Source organism: Myodes glareolus, chromosome 16 (assembly GCF_982192425.1).
Source record: "Myodes glareolus chromosome 16, mMyoGla1.1, whole genome shotgun sequence".
NCBI lineage: Eukaryota > Metazoa > Chordata > Mammalia > Rodentia > Cricetidae > Myodes > Myodes glareolus.
The window spans coordinates 6,552,408-6,574,478 of record NC_142041.1 but is presented as its reverse complement, the minus strand read 5'-3'; the positions used below and the strand labels follow the sequence as shown (position 1 = coordinate 6,574,478).

At 42.8% G+C, this 22,071-nt stretch overlaps 1 protein-coding gene across 3 annotated transcripts in view; it reads left to right on the top strand.

Annotated features, from left to right (window-relative positions):
* The window catches only part of Rad54b (RAD54 homolog B), an 80,999-nt gene that overhangs the window by 42,539 nt on the left and 16,389 nt on the right, over positions 1-22,071 (top strand). For all 3 annotated transcript variants that reach the window (XM_048419978.3, XM_085677005.2, XM_085677008.2), the window contains exons 4-8: positions 3,187-3,381; positions 5,545-5,817; positions 10,751-10,913; positions 12,931-13,156; positions 15,339-15,546. In XM_048419978.3, the coding sequence (XP_048275935.3) occupies positions 3,187-3,381; positions 5,545-5,817; positions 10,751-10,913; positions 12,931-13,156; positions 15,339-15,546 (1,065 nt within the window). The remainder of the gene's footprint in view (positions 1-3,186; positions 3,382-5,544; positions 5,818-10,750; positions 10,914-12,930; positions 13,157-15,338; positions 15,547-22,071) is intronic.

The following is a 22,071-nucleotide window of genomic DNA, read 5'->3' as shown; positions in this document are numbered from 1 at the left end:
GGACCATGAGCGCCAGGCTTGCCTGTTATACAGGTTCCTCCTGGCCATAGGGGGAGGAAAAGCTGTTGGTACAGAGGCATTGATCCCACAGGAGGATTAGCTAATTTAAGGTGTGCGGTGAGAGACGGAAGCCTTCAATTCAGCTCTTAAGAGCTCTCTATAGAGGTGAAATAAAGACAAAGGGAAACTGACAAAGGCATAAGGGACACTCAGTGGAGGAAGTAAGGGACTTCAGAGGGTGTCACAAAACAGAAGGGCCCTTCAAAGAGGAAGCTGTAGATGCTGTCTGTTTAGGACTAACATGAGCATGTTTATTGACAGGTTATAAGATCCGTATCAGGATGGCTTTGGGGGCAGTCAGCCTGGAGTAGCTGGCTGGATCTGGAGCTGTGGTCATAACTGGAGAGTTGGGACACTCAAAAACAGTCTGCTTTTCTCTGGTTTATTTACTTCGCTGAGAGCTTTTTATAACCTTAGAACATATATTTGAGATCTATTACTACCAACCATCAAGTTTAATGTTAATGAAACTGTTCCCATCGGTGAAGGTGCCAATGTTCACAGACATGCATGTTCACGGACGTATGCTGGGCGCTTCTCCCTGGTCAGAGTGCACTGGCTCACCCGTCTCAGGTCTCCCAAAACAGTGAACTGTCGTAACCAGGGACGACCCTTACAGACCCTCTCAGTGGGGAAAGTGGTCCTGAAAGTGTACAGGCTGTGTGACCCCCTCTGATGCGCTCAGACCAAACCATTCCCAGAGAGTGGGTCAGAGCTGTGTGCTACCATTCCAATGGGCCTTTTCAGTTTCTCTGACACGTTGGTTGTAACCGCCCTGCTATATATAACGTGGTATGTCATTCTTAGTCTTTTTCATTTGCTTTTCGAAAGGCCTTACTGTCTAGCCCAGGCTAACGAGAAACTTACTCTTCTGCTTGAGCCTCCTGAGTGCTGGGATTGCAGGCACGCCTGAGTCTGTGAGCGGGTCCTTTCTTTGTAGTGTAGGGTGCTCCAGATGGGCCTCCTAGGTTTCAGGTCACACACCCATTCTTGTGTGTGCTCTCTTTCTCCTTTCCTTTCCTTTTTCTGAGCTACTGTGAATAGAATTGCAAACACTTTATTCTTTTGTCAGGCCTGGCAGTGTTGACCCTGCTGTGTGGAGGCTGAGGCAGAACCAGCATTGCCGAAGGCCTTCCTGGCTATGAAGTGAGTTCATGGCCAGCCTCGAAGCTCGGAGGAGCTCAGTGGTAGAGTGCTGGACTTGCTGGGGCTGGGCTCTGTCCCCAGCACTGGCACAGACATTCTCTGTTTTTCTTCCTGCATGTAAGAATGATTTTTTTTTTCCTGCTGAGTCCTCCGTTCTGTGATCCTGCAGAATTATTGGCTCTATTTTTTTTTTTTTTTTTTTTTTTTTTTTTTTTTTTTAGAGTGGCTGAGGTTGCTACAGGAGCATTAGAGCCTGTGCAGATAAGTGGTTTACTTTTTCCTTTCTGATGTCTCCATTGCCTTAGTCCAGTGGCCAGGATAGTCAGGACAGTGCTGGATACAAGTGCTCATCCTTGCCTTGTTCCTAGTATCAGCACTTCCCCTGGATCTTTTCCTCTTAAGTAAGTGGTTCATTTTACAACATAAAATACCCTGCCTCATGTGTTCCCTGTGTGTGTATGTATACGTTGTTTTGTTCTGATGGCTTCCTTGGGTCATGTGTGATAAAGCATGTGCTCACCTGGCTCCAGATTTAAGGGCCTTGGTTCTGTCCCTAACGCCATAAAAACCCAGAGAGACTTCATCTTCACTTCAGCATTTCCCACGATGACAAAGACATGGCTCCAAGGGTGGTGGCATGTGCACATAGTCCCCACACGTGACAGGTAGAGGCAGAGGATCAGAAGTGTTTGAGGCCAGCCTGGGTCACACGCAACCTGGCTTCACTCCTTCCTCCAATACTCCTACTTCATCCCTACAAAGATGGAATCAGTGCATGTGTCCACCAGCAGATGGACATAAAAGATGCGTTGTCCCACACTAGAACAGCCTTTGAAGCAGGGGATCCTGTCATCTGTGGTCACATGGGTGAGCAGGGAGGGCACTGTGCACGTGACATCGGCAGCTGCTGTGTGGTTTCACTTGTGTTTGGCAGCCACAGCGTTGAGATAGAGGCAGGGATGGCGTGGGAGATGGGAGAGATGCCAGTCAAGACACATGTTTAAGTTGTACAGCATAATGTGTATAAGTTTTGTCAATTAAACATAAATGAAGATGCTGGGAGGTGGCGCATGCCTTTAATCCTAGCAGTAAGAGGCAGAGGCAGGAGGGTCTCTGTGACTTAAAGGCCAGCCTGGTCTACAGAGTGGGTTCTAGAACAGCCAGGGCTACACAGAGAAACCCTGTCCTGAGTAACCAAAAAGAATAAATGAATGAAGGAAGGAAGAAAAAAAATAACTTTTTAATTTCATAAAACTCTGCAAGTTTATTTTTTCTCGGCTTTTTGTGTTAATTAAATCAGTTATTAAAACATAATTTTATTTATTTCTTCATAACAAAATGTTGGAATAACAGCTTTAATATCTAGAGTCCCAAAGGTTTTACAGTGACGTGTTTCTCTATTTCAGTTGAATTTATGTGACTTATGGATAATAAAACATTGCATTCATGGTAATGTTTGCACCTGGTGTTTGGACCTTTCAGTTTCTAAAATGCCAAAATGACCATGTCAAATACTGAAAAAGCATTTTTTTTGGCATTTATTATTTTTTTTTTTGTGGTGTTGGAGGCTCTTGTGATTGGGATCAGTTGGCATTGTGGGGGAACTCATTCTCTCCTACCATGTGGGTTCCTGGGACCAAATTCAGATTGTCAGGGTTGGCCAGAAGTGTCTTTACACACTGACTGCAAATAACTCTCATATTCTTTCTTTGTTAATTAAGATTTTCTTATGCATATGGTTATTGCTGTTATTATCTATCACTGTCCCAGACAGAGTCTGATGTAGCCCAGGTTGCCTCACTAGGACGCAGAGGATGACCCTGAGCTGATCCTCTCGTCTCTCCCTCCAGCACTCTGGGATTACTGGTGGAATACACTGCCATGCCTTCGGTGCCTATTTACTTTTCATTGAATGATCTTAATGCTTAACTGTTAAAGTCATCCTCAATGATAATGTTTTAAATTTATTTTTTATTTCAGTTCATTCGGCCTCTGAAGAAATTATTGAGTCCAAGGCACAAGAAGAAGAACCTAGTAGCTTCCTTAAATATTTCAGTGTTGTTTGGTGTAAAGCTTCGAAGAAAAAGCACAAAAAATGGGAAGGCGATGCTATTCTTATTGTAAAAGGGAGGTCCTTCACTCTGAAAGATTTGGAAGGCAAAGATATCGGAAGAGGTATTGTGGTCTATTACCTGTCTTATGATCTGGTCTGAAATTAGTGTCTGTTTGTGGCTGTGCGTTGAAACACAGTTGGGTTTTATAAAGGGACAGATTGGGGTGCTATTGAATATTGTGCCTCAACTATGTGTGCTACATCATATTCTTCATGATAGTGAACCCAGTGCTGTTGTGAGCTATGCCAGCTCATTTGTGCAAATTCCGTCCTACGTTTAATATTGTCTGACAGGCGCCAACGGGCTGCGGCCGTCTTGGTGCTCTTCTGAGATTCAGCAGTTTGTCATGGTTAGACCTGACCAGATGCACACAGCGGACTGGATGGTGCCGTAGTTTGTGCTGCACAGCACTCCCGAGGAGCTCCTCCTAGTGCAGACGCTCCACACTGGAGAGTTTGGATTCTCCTCTCTTATTCAGTTAGAGTTTGGCCAAATTGTAAAATCTGTTGTGTAATTTCATTCGCTCACGTAAAATATGGTTTATGGCTTGTTTGCTTTCAGCTCGTGTGCCAGCTACTGTGCTGGTAAATATTCAGAGGTGAGCACATACCTTTATGTATGCTATGATTATTTATATATATATATATATATATATGTAAATTTACACACACACACACACACACACACACACACATATATATATATATATATATATATATATATATATATATATATATATAAATGATGAACATCTAATCTAGCTTCCGGGTAAGCTCTGTGTGCAGCCTGGGTTTCTTTTTACTAATTAATTAATTAATTAGTAATTAATTAATAAATTTTACATCCTGACTGCAGTTTCCCCCTTCTCTTTTCCTCTCATCCCTCATCTACCCCCTACCCCCAATTTACTCCTGTGTTTTTGTTCAGAAAGGGGCAGGTCTTCCATGGGTATCAACAGAGTGTCAGCCTGGGCTACTTAATGAGACCCTGTCTCAAAAACAAAAACCAACCCCTAAACCCACCTAACCCAAAGAAACTCTAAACCACTTGCAGCATGCACAATCCCTTTCCCTTGTAGTGCATTTAATAGTTTAATACAACTGATAGGTAATCATAGGGATCAAAAATCTCATTTATCTAATTAATGACTTCATTTTAAGCAGACACATCTGTGTTATTCAGCACCTTATACATGGAAAAAATAAATAATTTTCCATAGGTTTATTAATAATTTGAACAAACACTTCCTCCCACTAAGACAGGATTTCACTGTGAAGTTCTGGTATTGTGCCTTGGGTCCTTCCCTAGTTGTCCCAGAACTTGTTATCTGTATCAGACAGGCCTGGAACTCACAGAGATCCTCCTGCCTCTGTCTCCCAAGTGCTGGGATTAAATATGTGTGTCACCACCACCCGGCCAAACACTTCCCTAGTTGCTTTCTTTTTTAGTTTTCCAAAGGTAGAAGTTGGCGTGGAGCACATGCGGCTCCCGGTAAGGCCAGCACGGCACTGGCTGTGGGAGGGCCATTGTCTTTCACTTTTCCAGTTCTTCCTTTGTAGAAATAGGGATGCCGTGCTATGTTTACAGTTCCCTCACAGGACGGTCTGCGCAGCCTGGTGAGCTGTGTTCTTAGCTTTTCCCCAGTGTGTTAATTTCTTAAGTACTTCCTTCAAAACTTATTTATCCATTCATTGTGTGTGTGTGTGGGGGGGACAGAGAGAGAGAAAGAGACAGATAGACAGAGAAGAGAGAAAGGGGGAGAGAAGGGGAGGACATTCAGAATGGAGTATGCGTGGAGGGAGGTAAGAAGACAACTTTTGGGAGTCCATGTGTTCTGGGCCAGTCTCCTGTCTTACCATAAGAATGCTGGGAGTGAGCTGGAGAGAGTGTTATTGGTTGAGAGTCCACATTGCTCTTCTCTTGGACCTGAGTCAGTTTCCAGCACCCACACAGGGCAGCCCTCTTATGAACACACATCTGGTGTTCTGTGTGGTTCTGTGAACTGAGCTAGAGTCATCAGGCTTGCTTATCTATCATTGTGAATTATCTTCTGTCCCTTGTTTGTTCTTAAATCAGAATAATACATTGTGTTTCCGGCTAATGAGATAAGCAGTGTAATTTGTATGCACAATACAGTGTTTATTCTATATGGTCATGGGCAGTTGACTATTTTATTACTAAGTTTTCTTAGAATGTCAGTTCAATTAATTTTTCTTTCTTATAGGCATCGGATATAAATTCAAAGACCCCGAAAACATAGAAGAGGGCCAAATACTGGTGGTTGGAGGGAAGGAAGTGGAAATCCTGGGTCCCGTGTCTTCCGATGACTTCCGCAGCGGCAAGTGTTTTCAGCGTGGATGTGGAAGCCCCGCAGCCCCAAGTTCCCAGGCTGCCAGGCAATGCTTTTCCACCCCTTTCAAAAGTGTGTGCCAGTCCGGTCAGTCAAAGGAAAACAGATGGAATGACTGCAAGCCCCGCCACGACCCTCACACACCAAGTAAGACTTCAAAGATAACCTGAGCCTTCTGTGTTCATTGTCCAGAGATTTTGTCATGCGAATTGTGTTTAAGTTTTGTTTTAAAATTTGCAAAGGTTGAGGTCAGGCCTGGGTTAGTTGAAAGCCAGTCTGAACTATATTTTGAGACCTGTCTCAAAACCAAAAACTAAATAAAACAAAAAAATTGCAGGTGAGGGACTGGAAAGATGGGTTAGTGGGTAGAGGCACCTGCCTCCAAGTCTGATGACCTGATATGATCCTTGGAACCCATGTGGTGGAAGGAGAGAACCAGCTCGCCCAAGCTGTTCCCTGGCCTCATATCCGTTCCACAGCATGCACATACCTACACACATACATATACAAAATTTAAAACAATTTTTTTTTTGAGCTGGACAGTGGTGGTGCAAACCTTTAATCCCAGTACTCAGAGACAGGTGGCTTTCTGTGATTTCAAGGCCAGCCTTATCTACAGAGTCCCAGGACAGCAGAGCTATTCTACAGAGAAACCCTGTCTTTGGGGCGGGGGGTGTAGGTGGAGGCTGCTTGTTCATTCCTGGCTGCCCAGATCCTAAATAAGCACACAGAAACTGTATTAATTAAAACACTGCTTGACCTATTAGCTTATGCACATTTCTACCTAGCTCTTATATCTTAAATTAACCCATTTCTATTAATCTGTGTATCGTGTGGCGTCCAGTGTCTGTCTCCTCAGCTACGCGGCTTCTCCTTGACTCCGCCTATTCTCTGTATATCTTGTTGCTTGGAATTCCTGCCTTGCCCCATTCTGCACTGCAATAGGCCCAAAGCAGCTTCTTTATTAGCCAGTGGTATTCACAGCACAGCATACAGAGGAGAATCCCACAGTGGAGGTTGGGGGGGGGAATTGAAAATTGCAGGTGAAGATTATATTCAGATATGCCTTTTGACATAAAGAATAGTGCTGAAATAAAATACTTTGGGAGTTGTTTGCTGAAGTCAAATACCTTTGGGAGTTATTTAGTGCATACATCTGTAATCCCTGTGACGTATGCTGATCTCGGCATTTGGTGTGCCTCTGTAGGGATGTCCAGGTTCTTGTCTCCTGGAACGAAGCACTGAGCGGGGGCATAGCTGCAGCAGAGACAGTTTACTAGTAAATCGTGCACTTCCAAGGAGAGGAGGACAGGTCAGATGCTCTGTGCCACGCTGCACACTGGATGGATGCTTTTGTAGTCCAGCATCACGGGCTCTTCAGCTCCTTGGCATGCTTTGTGCGTCCTCAGGATGCTTCCTGTTGCAGGTAGTTTACACCGAGCTAGAAGAGCTCTCCTCTCAGGTCTGTGTCTGGGAATCCCAGCCTTCCTCTGGCCAGCAGGCGTATCTCACATGCTAATTTTGTAGCTTCAGGGTAAGGCCTTCCTGACTTCGCTCTGCCCTGTCCAATCTCAGCTCCACTTTTTCTGCTGAGGACGGAGTGTAGTTCCTTCCTGTGAGAGACCACAGAATTCTTTGTTCATCCACTGACTGGAGAAGAGGACCTGTGCTCCTGTGGTAGGGATTGGCTGGGGTCTCCACAGTACAAGTAGTCTGGAGTTGCTGTGTCGTTAAGGACACAAAACTATGGAGGGTCTGGGCTTCTGCAGGTCACAGAGACTGGGGACAATGCTGAGTCAGCGAGAAAGGCAGACTTCTTTGCTGAGGGATAAAATCTCCTTTATTTTATTATTCTTTCTGTCCTTGTTCTACTCTATTCTTTTTTGTTCCATTCTTCCACCCTGATGTTTCCCTTCTGCTTTCCTGACGATGTCCTTGTCACTATCTCCTGGTGTCTTCCTTTTCTGTGTCTTTATCTTTTTCCCTTACAGCTTATATCGCAATATAAAAATCACAATGTGGTTACACACTATTTTTTAAGTGAATGATTGTTGTGGGAGGGTCGCTTGTGTGTTCCCAGCTGCTCAGCCCCCAAATAACCACAAAGAAACTGTATTAGTTAAATCACCCATTAGCTCTAACTTCTTATTGGCTAACCCTTACATCTTAATTTAACCCATTTCTGTTAATCTGTGTATCGCCACGAGGCTGTGGCTTACCAGCAAGTTCTGGTGTCTGCCTCTGGAGGGGCTCCATGGCTTCTCCTTGACTCTCCTTTCTTTCTCCCAGCATTCAGTTCAGTTTTCCCCGCCTAGCTCTGTTCTGCCCTGCTCTGCTATAGGCTCAAAGCAGTTTTCTTTTTTAATTAACCAGTGGTATTCACAGCATACAGAAGGGAATTCCACAGCAAATGATTACAGTGAATTCAAGTAAAACAACATGTTTCCCATTTTCTTTACATGATTAAACATTTTACATGTTACTCGTTTAAAACAAATTATTCCCAAGAACCCACATATGATTAAGCATTTATCTTTTTAGACTTCTCGTAGAGGAGCCTTCCAGCCATAACTGTTTACACAGACAGCAGTTTCTATAATCGCCAGAAAAGCAGGTTACTAGTTTTACCTTTCATATTTTAGAGTCCCATTCAGTTACCTTAACCAGCAACCCAGTTCTTTGTTTCCTCGTTACATGAAATATTAAAGGTCTGTTTTAGCTGTGATGTACCCCCAAACCCATAAACACATCTCCCAGTATCAGAGAGAACCTGAGCTAACCCCGTACTCATTGCTTTTGACCGTTAACCTAGATCATAGTCTGTATGAGTCCTCAAGAGAAACTCGTAAGTCCTAGCTGCGTGACACTCCCCCTCTGCAGCCCCTGCTTTATCAGGAGTGGGAACATCACCATACCCTGCCTTTACCTGTATCAATTTTCCCACTAAACTAACCTCTATCATAATCCCTTACTACATTTGTTAAAAACCCTTACATCAAAGTTCTATTTAAACTAACACTATTGTATAAAGTCATTGCTTCAGTTAAACAGTACAGCTTAGGAAGAAATCATTTTCATAATAATCCAGAGATAAAAATGCCCAGTAGGATGGGATATTTTCACAAGATGATCACGCTACATGAGAGGCAGTGGGATCCCCACACCCACTCACACCATTCCAGATGCCAGAGAAAAATGGCAGCAGCAAACATGTAACGGCACAGCAGAGCTGAAGCCCTTGGGACCTTGCCTATCAGAGATTCATCCCTCAATGTCTTGCTTTCCGGTGGGTCACACTCCTGAAGCTCAGGTGCCACCTGCTGCTCTGTCATGGCCACCAGCACAGAACCAGCATTTCTCTGTGAACATTAGGCAGTGTGCTAACGAGTTTTCGTATCAACTTGACACAGCTAGAGTTTCTGAGAGGAGGGAACCACAATGGAGAAGATGCCTCTGTAAGACTGGCCTGTGGGCAAGTCTGTAATACATTTTTAATTTTTCCATTGGCTACTGATGTGGGAGGGCCCAGCCCTTGTGGGTAGTGCTACCCCTGGGCTGGTGCTTCTGTATGCTATGAGAAATCAGGCTGAACAAGCAAGCCATGGTGACAAGCCGGTTAGCAGTGCTCCTTGGTGGCCTCTGCTTCTCTTCCTGCCTCCAGACTTCTGCCCTGGCTTCCCTCAGTGATGGACTCATAAGCTGTAAGATAAAATAAACCCCTTCCCCCCAAGGTTGCTTTTGGTCATGGTGTTTACCACAACCGGATCCTTGTTGGGTTTCTCTGATCATGTCTAGGGCCATCAGTTCCTGCAATACAGCCGTCATTATGATTTTAACCTTTGAATTAGGAGGGAGAGTTCTCAGGCTATAGAAGAAAGCATCCACCAATGCTTATATACTGATAATGTGGCAGAACACAAAATGGCTATTTTAAAAAGAAATCTATCGGGATGAATTGAATGGGTCATTGCTAACTGTGAACTGAGCTGAGCTCTCTGATCATGGCTAATCCTACATGCAGTAGATGTTTATTCAATGAACTGGAATCTATTTTCCCTCCCTTTCTCATCCCTTTGTTCTTCCCTTTTTCTTTCTTGTTTATTTCCTGGATTGAATTAAATTTTAGCTATGTTGCTAACATGCAAATAGACTCCAAAACCAACTTTGATGGATTAATTATCTTCAGAATTGTCAATTGTCAGTTATCTTGTTATGTTTGATTTTGTCTTTGGAGGGTATTTGAGTGAATCCTCTAAATGGTGTTACCAGTTTCCTTTTTTTTTTTTTTAAATTTTTTATTTTTTTGAGATAGGGTTTCTCTGTAGCTTTGGAGCCTGTCCTGGAACTAGCTCTTGTAGACTAGGCTGGCCTCGAACTCACAGAGATCCGCCTGCCTCTGCCTCCCGAGTGCTGGGATTAAAGGCGTGCACCACCTGTTTCTAAAGAATTAGGTTATCATTTGTTGGTTAATTCATGCTGCTTTGCAAAAGCTTATGAATTTGACATTCATGAGTGTAATAGTTAACTTTAAGCCAATAATAATGCTTAAATCAATGGGAAAATTGTAATTCTCTCTCAGTTCTGATTAATATTGTTAGAAGTGATGGTCTCTGCTGGTGTGTACAGACCTTAAGATAAAGGCAGCTTAGGAAGTCTTTGCAGAATCTGTGAACACTGGCAAGTGCATCTTGTCAAATTCTTACCCATGCCTTCAAATGGGAGTGGCTCTTTGTTCTCTGAAAGATAGGATATTGTACTTACTGATCAGACAAAAGTGAATTTCAATGTCTGTGGTGCGTCAGAGAATATAATGTTCAAAACTTCCTCTCCCCTCCCCTCGCCTCCTCTTCTTTTCCTTCTGTTTTTCCTCTTTTGGCTAGAACTCCCTCTCTTCTTTCTGCCTCTAGAGTGCTAGGATCCATTCTTAGTCCACACACACACACACACACACACACACACACACACACACACACTTCACCATATCACAATGACAAGCTGTTCTGGTGTAGAAGTGATGGGAATGAGTTAATGTTATTGCTGAAAGTGATAATTACCTTTATGCTTTGGCCTTCTTTTTAAGATGCCCTAGTGATGCCGCAACCAGACCAGAATCACCAGCGGCTGTTCAATAGAAACTGCTCTCCTCTTGTGGATGTGGTGGTAGACCCTCACCTTGTTCGTCACCTCCGGTCACATCAGAGAGATGGAGTCATCTTCCTCTATGAGTGTGTGATGGGAATGAGGTAGGAGAATAAGTGGTGTTTGGAGAAGAAGCTGATAGAATGAACCTCAAGTCTGCACCATAAATGTTAGCCAGCAGGAAAAGCAACTTGTACTAAATGCTTGCATTTTTCCACAGTGGTTTTTGATGGAAGCCATGTGCAGGATGTCCTGCTGAGAAGTAGGAATTCAGGAGCAAGGACCTTAAGTAGCCCCACCCCCACATCATCCATTTATTTTAGTCTTTTTATAAATATTATTTCACTTGTTGCTCATGAAAACCCTGTAAGTTAGGTAGGAAAAGTACCAGGTTCATTCTATGGACAGTGATAAGAATAGAGAGATCCACTTTCCCAGTTACATGGCTAGTAAGAGGCCACGTTACATACGGAGTGCAAATGATCAGCCTTTAGGTTGAAAGTTCTTTTCTCTAAACCATATGGCCTCTAAGATGTACCTGTAATATAAATACATGTACATGAGCCAGGCGGTGGTGGTGCACGCCTTTGATCCCAGCGCTTGGGAGGCAGAGACAGGTGGATCTCTGAGTTTGTGGCCAGATTGGTCTACAGAGTGAGTTCCACGACAGCCAGGGCTCCACAGAGGAACCCTCTCTCAACCCCCAAACAAACAAACAAACAAATGTACATCTACTGTATGTTTATACACACACACACACACACACACACACACTTTTATGCTGGGGATTGAATCCAGGGCTTTGTGCGTTCTTGTACAGCCTCACCAGGGCTGTCATAACCCTCACTTTCACACTGAACTGCTCCTTACAGATCTAATTCCAAACTTATCCACGCTCTTTATACTTCTCTGCTCACGAAGAGAAAGTGTGCTTGTGGGGAAGAACCTTGCAGGAACATAAGTAATCTGGAGGATGTTCATGGCTGAGTTCTGAAGGAAGGAATAGTCAAGCCTGCACTAATGTGTCTTCCTTCCTTTCAGGCCTTACTTGTGAGGAGCTTCAGTACACAGCCGACAGAAAGTGACTCCTGAAGCTCTTTGTGTGTATGTCTGTGCGCACGCGTGCACATGTATGTGTGTATGTTTATGTTTGTGCATATGTCTGTGTGCATGTCTGTATGTGTATGTGTGCATGTGTGTTTGTCTATATGTGTATATGTTTGTGCATATGTATGTGTGTGTATGCGTGTTTCTCATATGTATGTGTGTATGTATGTGTCTGTGCATACACTCGTATGCCTTGTACATGTACAGGTCAATCTCAGATGTCATTTCATAGGTACCACTACCTTGTATCTGGAGATATGCTCTCTTATTGTCCTGGACTTGGCCAGTCAGTCCTGGGATCTGCCTGTCTCTGCTTCTACATGGTGGGATTACACGTGTGTCCCACCATGCCTGGTCCTTACATGGGCTGTGAGATGGAAGTTAGGTTTTCATTTGTGCTGCGCATGGAGCCTCTCCCCAGACCCTGCTTGTTAGCCCTAATTTCTAACAGAATACAATTTAACAAATTATATGTGTATTTTTAATAATAAACTTAATTCTGTTGGTCATTGTAGCTTTTAAGTGTCATGTAGCTATCTAAGAGTTAAGATATAAAGCATAAAGCATAAGATGTATGATTTGGGAAATACTTCTAATGACTTCATTTTAAGTTATATTAACTGTAAGATGTCAGACTGTTACCTAAGTTGTTTTGATTGAGGACTTCATTGTCTGTCAGAGAGTGATAAGTTCTTATTGTAGAATCTATTCTACACAATTTCAGCTCAGATCTTGCTGACTAAAGTTTCAATATATTTTGAATTGTTTTGATGTCTAATACTGAAATTGATTAAAAATGTGTTCAAATGTTAGTGATGAGAAACATGTTTTGGTAATTAGTTCACAATATATAACAGTTATAATTGTCAAAGATTCAAAACTGATAGGTTTTAATTAGCTAGATGAAACACTAAACTAATCTCCAGAGTCCTTACTACCAGGTTCCTGTTCTTGATGATATCAGGGCATGAAATATTTTCCCTTTGTGACTCAAGAAAGTATCATCCCTAACAGAGCGCATGGCAGATGTGGTGCCATTCTCGCTGATGAGATGGGCTTAGGAAAAACTCTGCAATGCATCTCGCTCATCTGGACCCTACAGTGCCAAGGGCCGTATGGAGGCAAGCCAGTCATAAAGAAGACGCTTATTGTTGCCCCTGGAAGCTTGGTGACTAATTGGAGGAAAGAATTTCAGAAATGGCTGGGAAGTGAGAGGATCAAGATATTCACCGTTGATCAGGTGGGGTTTTTAAAGGGTTAAGCGCTAGCTGTTCTTAAAATAGTGATCAAGATATTCCGCATTGATCAGATGGAATTTTAAAGGGTTAAGCCCTAGCCGTTCTTAGAATAGCCAGTTTTGTAAGTCAGCAATTCAACTTTTAGCTTTGGAGTGTGTATAATTCCACAAGTCCCTTGCCCAGAAATGGAGTTTTGGTTTCGGGTTGTTATGGCCATGGTGGCCTTTGGTTCCACAGACTCACATGTAAGTGCCGACTGCAGTGTGTAAGTGCCCATCTTCCTGCAGTGTGATGATGTAATGTCGTGAGTTGGAAATGCAGCTGGACACGTCTGTAGTCCCAGAACTGTGAAGGTCAGTCGGGAGGACCCAGACTACACACACACACACACACACACAGTATTCATATAATGTTTTCTTCATCATAGTTTAGCCTAGTTTACATTAAAAGTGCTTGAAACACATGAGCTTCATGGTTTAAGAGGTCGCCGAGCTGGATTACTGGCACTGTGGAGTCTCCTAGGAGAGTTACTAATGACCTGGACAGCGAGACAGGTGTTGTTGTCTCACTTATTGCTTGCTCTTTACTCTTTTGACTTTTTTAGGGTGCTCTCCACCCAGCTCCCAAATAAATCACACACGGAGGCTTATTCTTAGTTATGACCTTGCCAGCTTTTCTTAAATTCTTCTGCCTTTCGCCTCTGGGCTTTTCCCTTTCCTTACTTCTGTGATCTTACTTTCGCGCTCCATGGCTGGCTGGGTGCCTGGCCCCTGATGCATCCTCCCCTTGTTCTCATTCCTTGCTCCTTTGCTTTTCTCTCTCAGTTTCCTCCCTCTATTTATTCTCTCTGCCTGCCAGCCCTGCCTATCCATGCGCCTGCCTTGCCATTGGCCATTCATATCTTTGTTAGACCATCAGGTGTTTTAGACAGGCAGAGAATCACAGCTTCACAGGCTTAAACAAATGCAGCATAAACCAAAGTCACACCTAAAAATACTGTTCCCAAACAACAGGGGCAACAGCCCAGAGCCATAGCATGGCAGTGACAGAAGAGGGAGTCTCTTCACATACCTTTTCGGGATGGGGGCAATATGGACACATGACCAGGAGGCAGGGAGAGTATGGGGGGCAGTGTGGACACCCCTTTGATGTAGACTCAGTAGACACTCTCCAGTTGAGAGGCCCTGGCGGTGTAGGCTGCTTGCTCTAGGTTCCCAGACAGGGACCCAGGAGGAGCCTGTCAGTATCTGACGGGAGCCTGACAGAGGCTGCCTGCTAGCTCTGTTTCCCAGACAGGGACCAGGAGGAGCCTGTCAGTACCTGAGACGGGAGCCTGACAGAGGCTGCCTGCTCTAGGTTCCCAGACAGGGACCAGGAGGAGCCTGTCAGTACCCGAGACGGGAGCCTGACAGAGGCTGCCTGCTAGCTCTGTATGTAGTCTGTCTTCTTCCTAAATCCATTTACAGGAAAATGTTGAATGTTTCATTTGTTTTATTGAATACTGAGAAAACAGAATGGTTTTATTAATATCTTTTTTTGTTATGATTACCATTTCAAATCAAAGTATTGTAAGTCAGCCTTGGGAAGTCATCCAGGAGCTTGTGATGCTTTTAGGAGTGGGGCCTTGGGGAGTTGGTTAGGACTTAGATTCAGTCGTAAGGATGGGGGCCTCGGATGGGGTCACATGCTGGTCCTAAAGGAGGACAGAGCAGACCTTCCTCTCTCCATCGTGTGAGCCAGAGGGCTTTTCCAGCGAAGCCAGGGAGAAGGGAGGCTTTTTGTGGTAGCATCAGGGTCTCCCTGGGCTGGCTGGTCCAGTTGACTGTTATGTTAGGGTCAGCTGTGTGGGGCTTTGTTGGTGTCAAGGAGGTTCTGTTACTCATGGGTAGTTTTGATCCTTTGACTTAGGATGTTCATCAGTCAGGTCCCTTGTTCATGGGATCTAAAGGAATTATAGAGGAGAAAACCCAGGAGCACTAGGAAGGAGGAAAAGAAACAAAATGACTTTGTTGAGTCAACAGCTGGGACTCCCTGTTGTTGAAACCATCTTGACATGGTCCAGTGGGAAAAGACAGGGCAAGCTAATAAATTCTGTCTTTGATTACTGTTTGGCAAATATGCTCCTTAGATTTGATTTTATAGTTTCTCTTTATGGTTTATTAAATATTATTTCTCTCTCTTTAGGATCATAAAGTTGAAGAATTCATCAATTCTACATTTTATTCTGTTCTTGTCATCAGTTATGAAATGTTACTTCGCTCCCTAGACCTGATTAAGACTGTAAGGTTTGACCTTCTGATCTGTGATGAGGGGCATCGTTTGAAGAACAGCAGCATTAAGACAGCTGCCGCTCTCTTCAGCCTCCCTTGTGAGAAGAGAGTGATCCTGACTGGTTAGTAGTCACTCTGGGGAAGACATGATGGGGTTTTTGCCTAATGAACCTTTACCGTTTGTAATCTAATGCTTTACATAAAAAGAAGTGGTGGTGTTGGGGGAATTGATGTGAGTAGGCCTGTGTTAATTTAATTGACCTGAATCTTCCAGTCCCTGTGCAAGTTCTGCAGCCTTGTTTCTGAACCCTTTGAAGAATAAATTTAGTGGTGGCATAGTAAAGAATGTAGGTTGTTCCCATGCTCGTTCACTCCCAGTCCAGGTAGGTCTATATGGTTTTTTTTGGGGGGGTTCACCTTATTATTTAGTTTCTCTAGGATCATGAACTATATGCTCGATGCTCCTTGTTTATGGCTAAAATCCACTAATGAGTGAGTACATACCATATTCATATTTTTGGGTCTGGGTTACCTCACTCAGGATAGTGTTTTCTAATTTCATCCATTTGGATGCAAAATTCAAGATACTACCAGGTCCTGGCCAGCTTATTTGTCTTTGCGTGGAGGGAAGCGTGAGGATTAAGAAAGAGACAAGAGGCCGGGCGGTGGTGGCGCACGCCTTTAATCTCAGCACTCGGGAGGCAGAGGCAGGCGGATCTCTATGAGTTCGAGGCCAGCCTGGTCTACAAGAACTAGTTCCAGGACAGGCACCAAAAACTACAGAGAAACCCTGTCTCAAAAATAAAAAAAAAGAAAGAAAGAAAGAGACAAGAGACAGCTAATAAAATCGGGAGGGCATCCAGTAAACACTCAGATTGCCCTTGTGTTTGTTTCTGCAATTCAGAAAGGGGGGGAAGGCAGAAGACTTTACCAAAATACAAAGAGCAAAGTAATCACTTTCTCAGTGCCCAAAGCATCAAGTAACCACACCCTAGATTAGAGCATCCTGGCAGTCAAACCTCCTGTCATAACCTTGAAGGAGCAAGAATACTTCTGAACTCTCTGACCTTTAGTCAGGGTGGACAGCCCCACTTCTGTGGGTCCCACAGTGAAAGAGCTTTTCGCGTCACTTCCAGCTATGCTCTGTGTGTGCTGCACGTGCCTAGCTTGGTGCTGGGCAGCGCTTCCGGCCTAGTCTGTTGGAAAGCTGGACACATCATGTGTAATACAAGAGTCTCCTTCTGTCTTCTACTTTTAGCTTAAGGCCCAACTTAAAGTCTGTTAAGTCTGCATTTCCCAGTGTAACTTCTTCCCTCTCCTACTTCCTTCGGATGTCACTGTTCTTCCGTCTGCCATTCTGGCAGGAGAAGGAAGGAAGTTTTATCCATTTCTAATAATACTTACCCATCTCTCAATTTTCTACTCAAGGTTCTACTTCCTAGCATTTTACGCTTAAAAATTTTTATTTACATGTATGTGTATATCTCTGTGAATGTATGCTGTGTGTGCATGTGGACATGGAAGCCAGGAGAGGGAGTCAGATGCCCTGGAACTGAAGTTTCTGTTAGCTGTAAGCTGCCATGTGGGTGCTGGGGACTGAATCCAGGTTCTCTGAAAGAGCCAGCCCTCTGCCCCACATTCCCTACAGGATTGAATGCTTCTGGAATGGATTGTGGATGTGATATCTGTGTGATCTTGCCCTGCGTGTGTCCTTTATGCATGCCAGAGCCCCCTGTGAAGCTGTAACTGGAAGAGGGAAGGACTAGAAACAGCCACTTGTTTCTTTTTCTAAGTCTTCTCACAGATATCCCATAGCAATAGAGAAGGGCCATCTCTGCCTCCCTTTCTTAGCAAGTTGGGGTAACACATTTTTAAACAATTCAGTTCTTGGGCTTATAGGACTGTATTAGCCATTACTAGTGGTGATATTTAAAACTATGCTGTAAAAGTGACTTTGAGCTAGGGGGTGGCACTGGGTTTCCATGACCCAAGCGTTTGGAAGAGAGTCGGGAGGATGGCTCCTGAATTCAAGGCCAACCTTCTCTACACACTGAGCTCTAGGTCAACCAGAGTTATAGATTGAGGCTTTGTTTCCAAAGGCTAGCTTAGATGTGAAATAATCACACAGTAACTGTATTAATTAAATCACTGCTTGGCCAGTTAGCTCTAGCTTCTTATTGGATAACTCTTATATTAACCCATTTCTATTAATCTGTATATCGCCACGTGACTGTGGCTTACCAGGTAAAGTTTTCAGCATCTGTCTCCAGTGGCTTCTTGGCTTCTCTCTGACTCTGCCTCCTCCTCCCAGCATTCAGTCCAGTTTTTCCTGTCTAGTTCTGTTCTTCCCTGCCATAGGCTCAACGCAGTTCTTTATTCATTAACCAATAAAAGCAACACACAGACAGAAGAACCTCCCAGACCATTTCCCCTTTTTCTATTTAAACAAAAAGGAAGGCTTTAACTTTAACATAGCAACATTACATGTAACAAAACAGTTATCAAGCAAGAATTGCAGTTATTTATATCTACTTTATCTTTTATCATAACTAAGGAGAACTATAACTATAAATTCTTCAACTCCATCAAAGACTCCAGAAGGATATACTATTACCTAAGTAAACAGGAAGTACCTTGTAAGCAACTTCCAAAACTCTAGAATTGACAGAAACATCTCACTGCCTGGACAGTCACCCAAAGTTCTTTTGTATCGTTGGGGCATCCATCTTCAGCCTACTGGCCCATAATGTCCGGCAGACTTTTCCATGAAGCAGGAAATTTCAAAGACAGTTCCGCCTATATTGACAGTTTCTTAGTCACTTTCTTCTGTGTCCTGCAGAACGTCTGACAGACTCTTTCATGTAGGAGTAACCCTGAAGGACCATCTCACTTTTAGGCAAGTTCAGCAGTCATCTCTCTATGAGTACTGCATCTCCAGTTCATGAAGCAATCCAAGCAAGAGCAGTTTCTTGCCCAAATAGCTATCAAACTCCATAAGGAGCCTCTTCAGTGCCCATCTTCCTCTTGAAGTTATTGGTGCTGCCAGGAGCAGATGTGTCTCACTATCATGAAAAGTCCTAAGTTCTTAAAACATTTTAAATGCTATATTCTGAAGGTCTCTGAAAGATTTGAAGAATATCTATCTAACTGAATATATCTCTATACATCTAAAAAAATCTAACTAGCATGACTACAAGCTTGATTATTATAGATGACTCTCTACCTATATTTCTTCATTATACATTACATTTTTAAATAAACTACATAATCACAATACCTCAATCAAGAGCAGAAATATACATATAACAAAATTGACCTTAAATTTGAACCAATAAACCAAGATCCATACCAATGCAAATCTCTATAACATTTCCCTTTTAAATATAAACAAACAGTTATAAACAATATTTGGGAATATGGGCGTAGGTCTGTTCATATTGCTTCCTGCTGTTTGGGGGGTGTTGTTAATCAGGTCTTTTATGGTGTATCCTGTGTGCTAGGTTCATCTCAGTCAGCAGTTGGGCAAAGTAATTTTTTGGAGGGTGTTCTCAGCAATCTTTCAGGGTGTCATGGTCCATCAAACCATATTAGCCTAGAATGCATCCACAGGGTCTCATCCTCTGTGGAGACAAAAGAAGAACCTCTTTTCCAAAGCAACATATCCATAGACTCAAACTTTGAAGTCAAGATACCTTTATTATATATATGCTGGTTTAGCTTAGCAGCCCATACAATGAAATTTCTCTCTGTATTTAGCTCCTTCACAGTCAAAAAATTCAAAGAAAACACAATAATATACATAATCCAGACTCTCTGCATATAGTCCATCTTTACATGGCTTATTTTTCTTTACTCCTTTTAATCTATGAAGTCTGTACTCTGTCTCTTTAAAAACTTTTTTTTAAGAAACCTTTTACTTCTTTTTATAACTATCTATATTCTTTTTCTTCTCTCTCCCAAGCCTACATACATTTATCCAACACTGTGACCCATTTAGAGGTCTTTTTATGTCTGAATCTTTCCTATTGTGAATCTGTAATTCTTTACTGTCCAGGAGCACTTCTTAAAATGCTAAGTGCTTTTTAAAAACTTAAGCTGCACCATTACTATGTTATATATGGTACTTCCTGCTATCCCACCCAGTCTAGCATGCCATCCCACTTCCAGGCACACAGCTGATCCTTGTTGCCACCAAGCAAGCCATAGCACGTTGCTTACAAACCCCATCCAAATGCCCTGTCTCCCAAAAGAGTCAGAGGTCGCACTGGCAGCATGGCCCAGAAAGCCGGCATTTTAAAATGGCACAGCTTTTTTTTTTTTTCTGCTACAGCTAAGTCAGGAAAACCTCTCTTAAAGGAGCTGTGGCACGTAGCCAGCAAATAGCAAGAAGCTGTGTTAAACCCTGTATTTTTGTGTTTAGAATTAAGTTCTCTCAGGTTTTTAAGTAGATTTTAGTTTTCCACATTGGCACCAATTTGTTGCAAGGAGAGAGAGGCCACTTGTTCATTCCTGGCTGCTCAGCCCCAAAATAATCACACAGAAATTGTATTAATTAAATCACTGCTTGGCCCATTAGCTCTAGCTTCTTATTGGCTAACTCTTAATTTAACCCATTTCTATTAATCTGTATATTGCCACATAGTAAAATTACATATAACAAAGCAGGTATTAAACAAGGAAATAAGGTAAAGACTGTCAAATCTTGCCAAGACAGGGTAAGACAGTTTTGAAAATTTTCTTGCTTCTGAAGATGGTCTGTCAGTTACTATAGGCCTTAGCCAAAGTTGGTTGCTCCAACATTGCAAATGAGACTTTGGGTGATTGCCCAGGTAGCCAGTTGTCTCTGTCATTTGTTGCACATTTTGGAAGTTGCTTTATTGCACGTCCTGCTTACTCAAGTAATATTATTTTCTTTCTTGGATCTTCAATGGGGTTTAAGACTAGATCATTGTAGTTACTTTCCTCTCACGACTTGACCAAATTATTTATTATATAACACTTAAATTCATTAGGATAGGATAATTATTGAAACATTTGTCACATGTTTCTTGCTTGATATAATTGTTCTTATTGTATATAATTTTGTGTTAGGCTTAGAACTCTCTTATTTAAACAAAAGGAGGAGGTGCTGTAGGAATTCCTATAGCCAGTAGCCTTTAAGTTACCCACCCACTTGGACGTGACCTCTTATGCTATTTATGCTGATCCAAAGCATGCATCAGCCTCTTTTCCGGCTGCGGGATTCCGTTTCTGGTCCCTGTTCCAGCAGAGGACTGTGATCTGTGAGTCTACCCCTAAATAAATAACCCCCTATAATTCTCAATTCTGAGCTAGTGTGGGATTTCCTTTAAGTGCAGTTCTTCATGGATCTTTCAACCTTTAGGCTGAAGAAACAATGGGGAAAATGGATGAATTTGGCTCCAGTATGAGATTATTTCTCCGTACTGTTCAGTGTGAGGCCAGTGTTGCAGCTATAAAATCCAGAAGGTTGGGTTCAGAAGTCAGGAGGGAAACAAAGACGAGTATAAAAGAAAGGTTTTGAAAACATCTTTCCTGTCTTGGATATGCGATAACTGTCCTTAACAAAGACTGACAGGTGGTTCTCATCCTCTGAGAGAAGCCTGTACTGAGGCTGGTGGGCGCACGTCTTTAATCCCAAGACTTGGGAGGCAGAGACGGGCAGAGCTCTCGTGAGTTTGAGGCCAGCCTGGTCTACAGAGTGAGTTCCAGGACAGGCTCCAAAGCCCTGTCTCAAAAAACAAAAACAACCAAAGAAGCCATTTTATATTCCATCAGCAGAAGGCTGGCTCTGTGTCTCATCTGGAAGGATGATTTGTTGCTCACTTGTGAGATGGTGTCACAGAGGGATCACCATTGCTCTCTGCCTCCCTGCTGTGTCAAACCTGAGATGGCTCTGCTTTCCTTCACTTGTCACCTTTGACCCTAGAGTATGAATCTGGATAGAAACTGGTGCTAACTAACTTCTTGTGTGCATGCGTGCGTGTGTGTGTATATGTGTGTGTTTGTGTATGTGTGTATATATGTGTGTGTGTTTATATATGTGTGCATATATGTGTGTGGATGTATATATATGTGTATGTGTGTGTGTATATATGTGTATGTATATATATGTGTGTGCTTGTGTATGTGTGTATATGTGTGTATGTGTTTATATGTGTGTATGTGTATATATGTGTGTGTATGTGTGTTCATATACATGTGTATGTATATGTGTATGTATGTGTGTATATGTGTATATATATGTGTGTGTATATATATGTGTATATGTATGTGTGTATTTATTTCCCCCCTCTCTGCCTAGGACAGGGTTTCTTTGTGTAGCCTTGGCTCTCCTGGAACTCTTATGTAGACCAGGCTGGCTGGCAGATTACAGAGATCCGCCTGCCTCTGCTTCTTGAGTGCTGGGATTAAAGGTGTCCACCACCGCCTGACTTTGTAGCTGTTTTTTTTCTATCCTTAGCATTGTCTTCATCCATCCATCATCTTTCTGTCCTTTTGTGGTGCTAGGGACTGAACCTAGTATTTTTCTGATATTTTATTTTATTTTTTTCAATTTTTTAAAATTGAAAATAGATTTTTTTTCCCCTCACACAATGTATCATGATTATAGTTTCTTTCCTCTACTT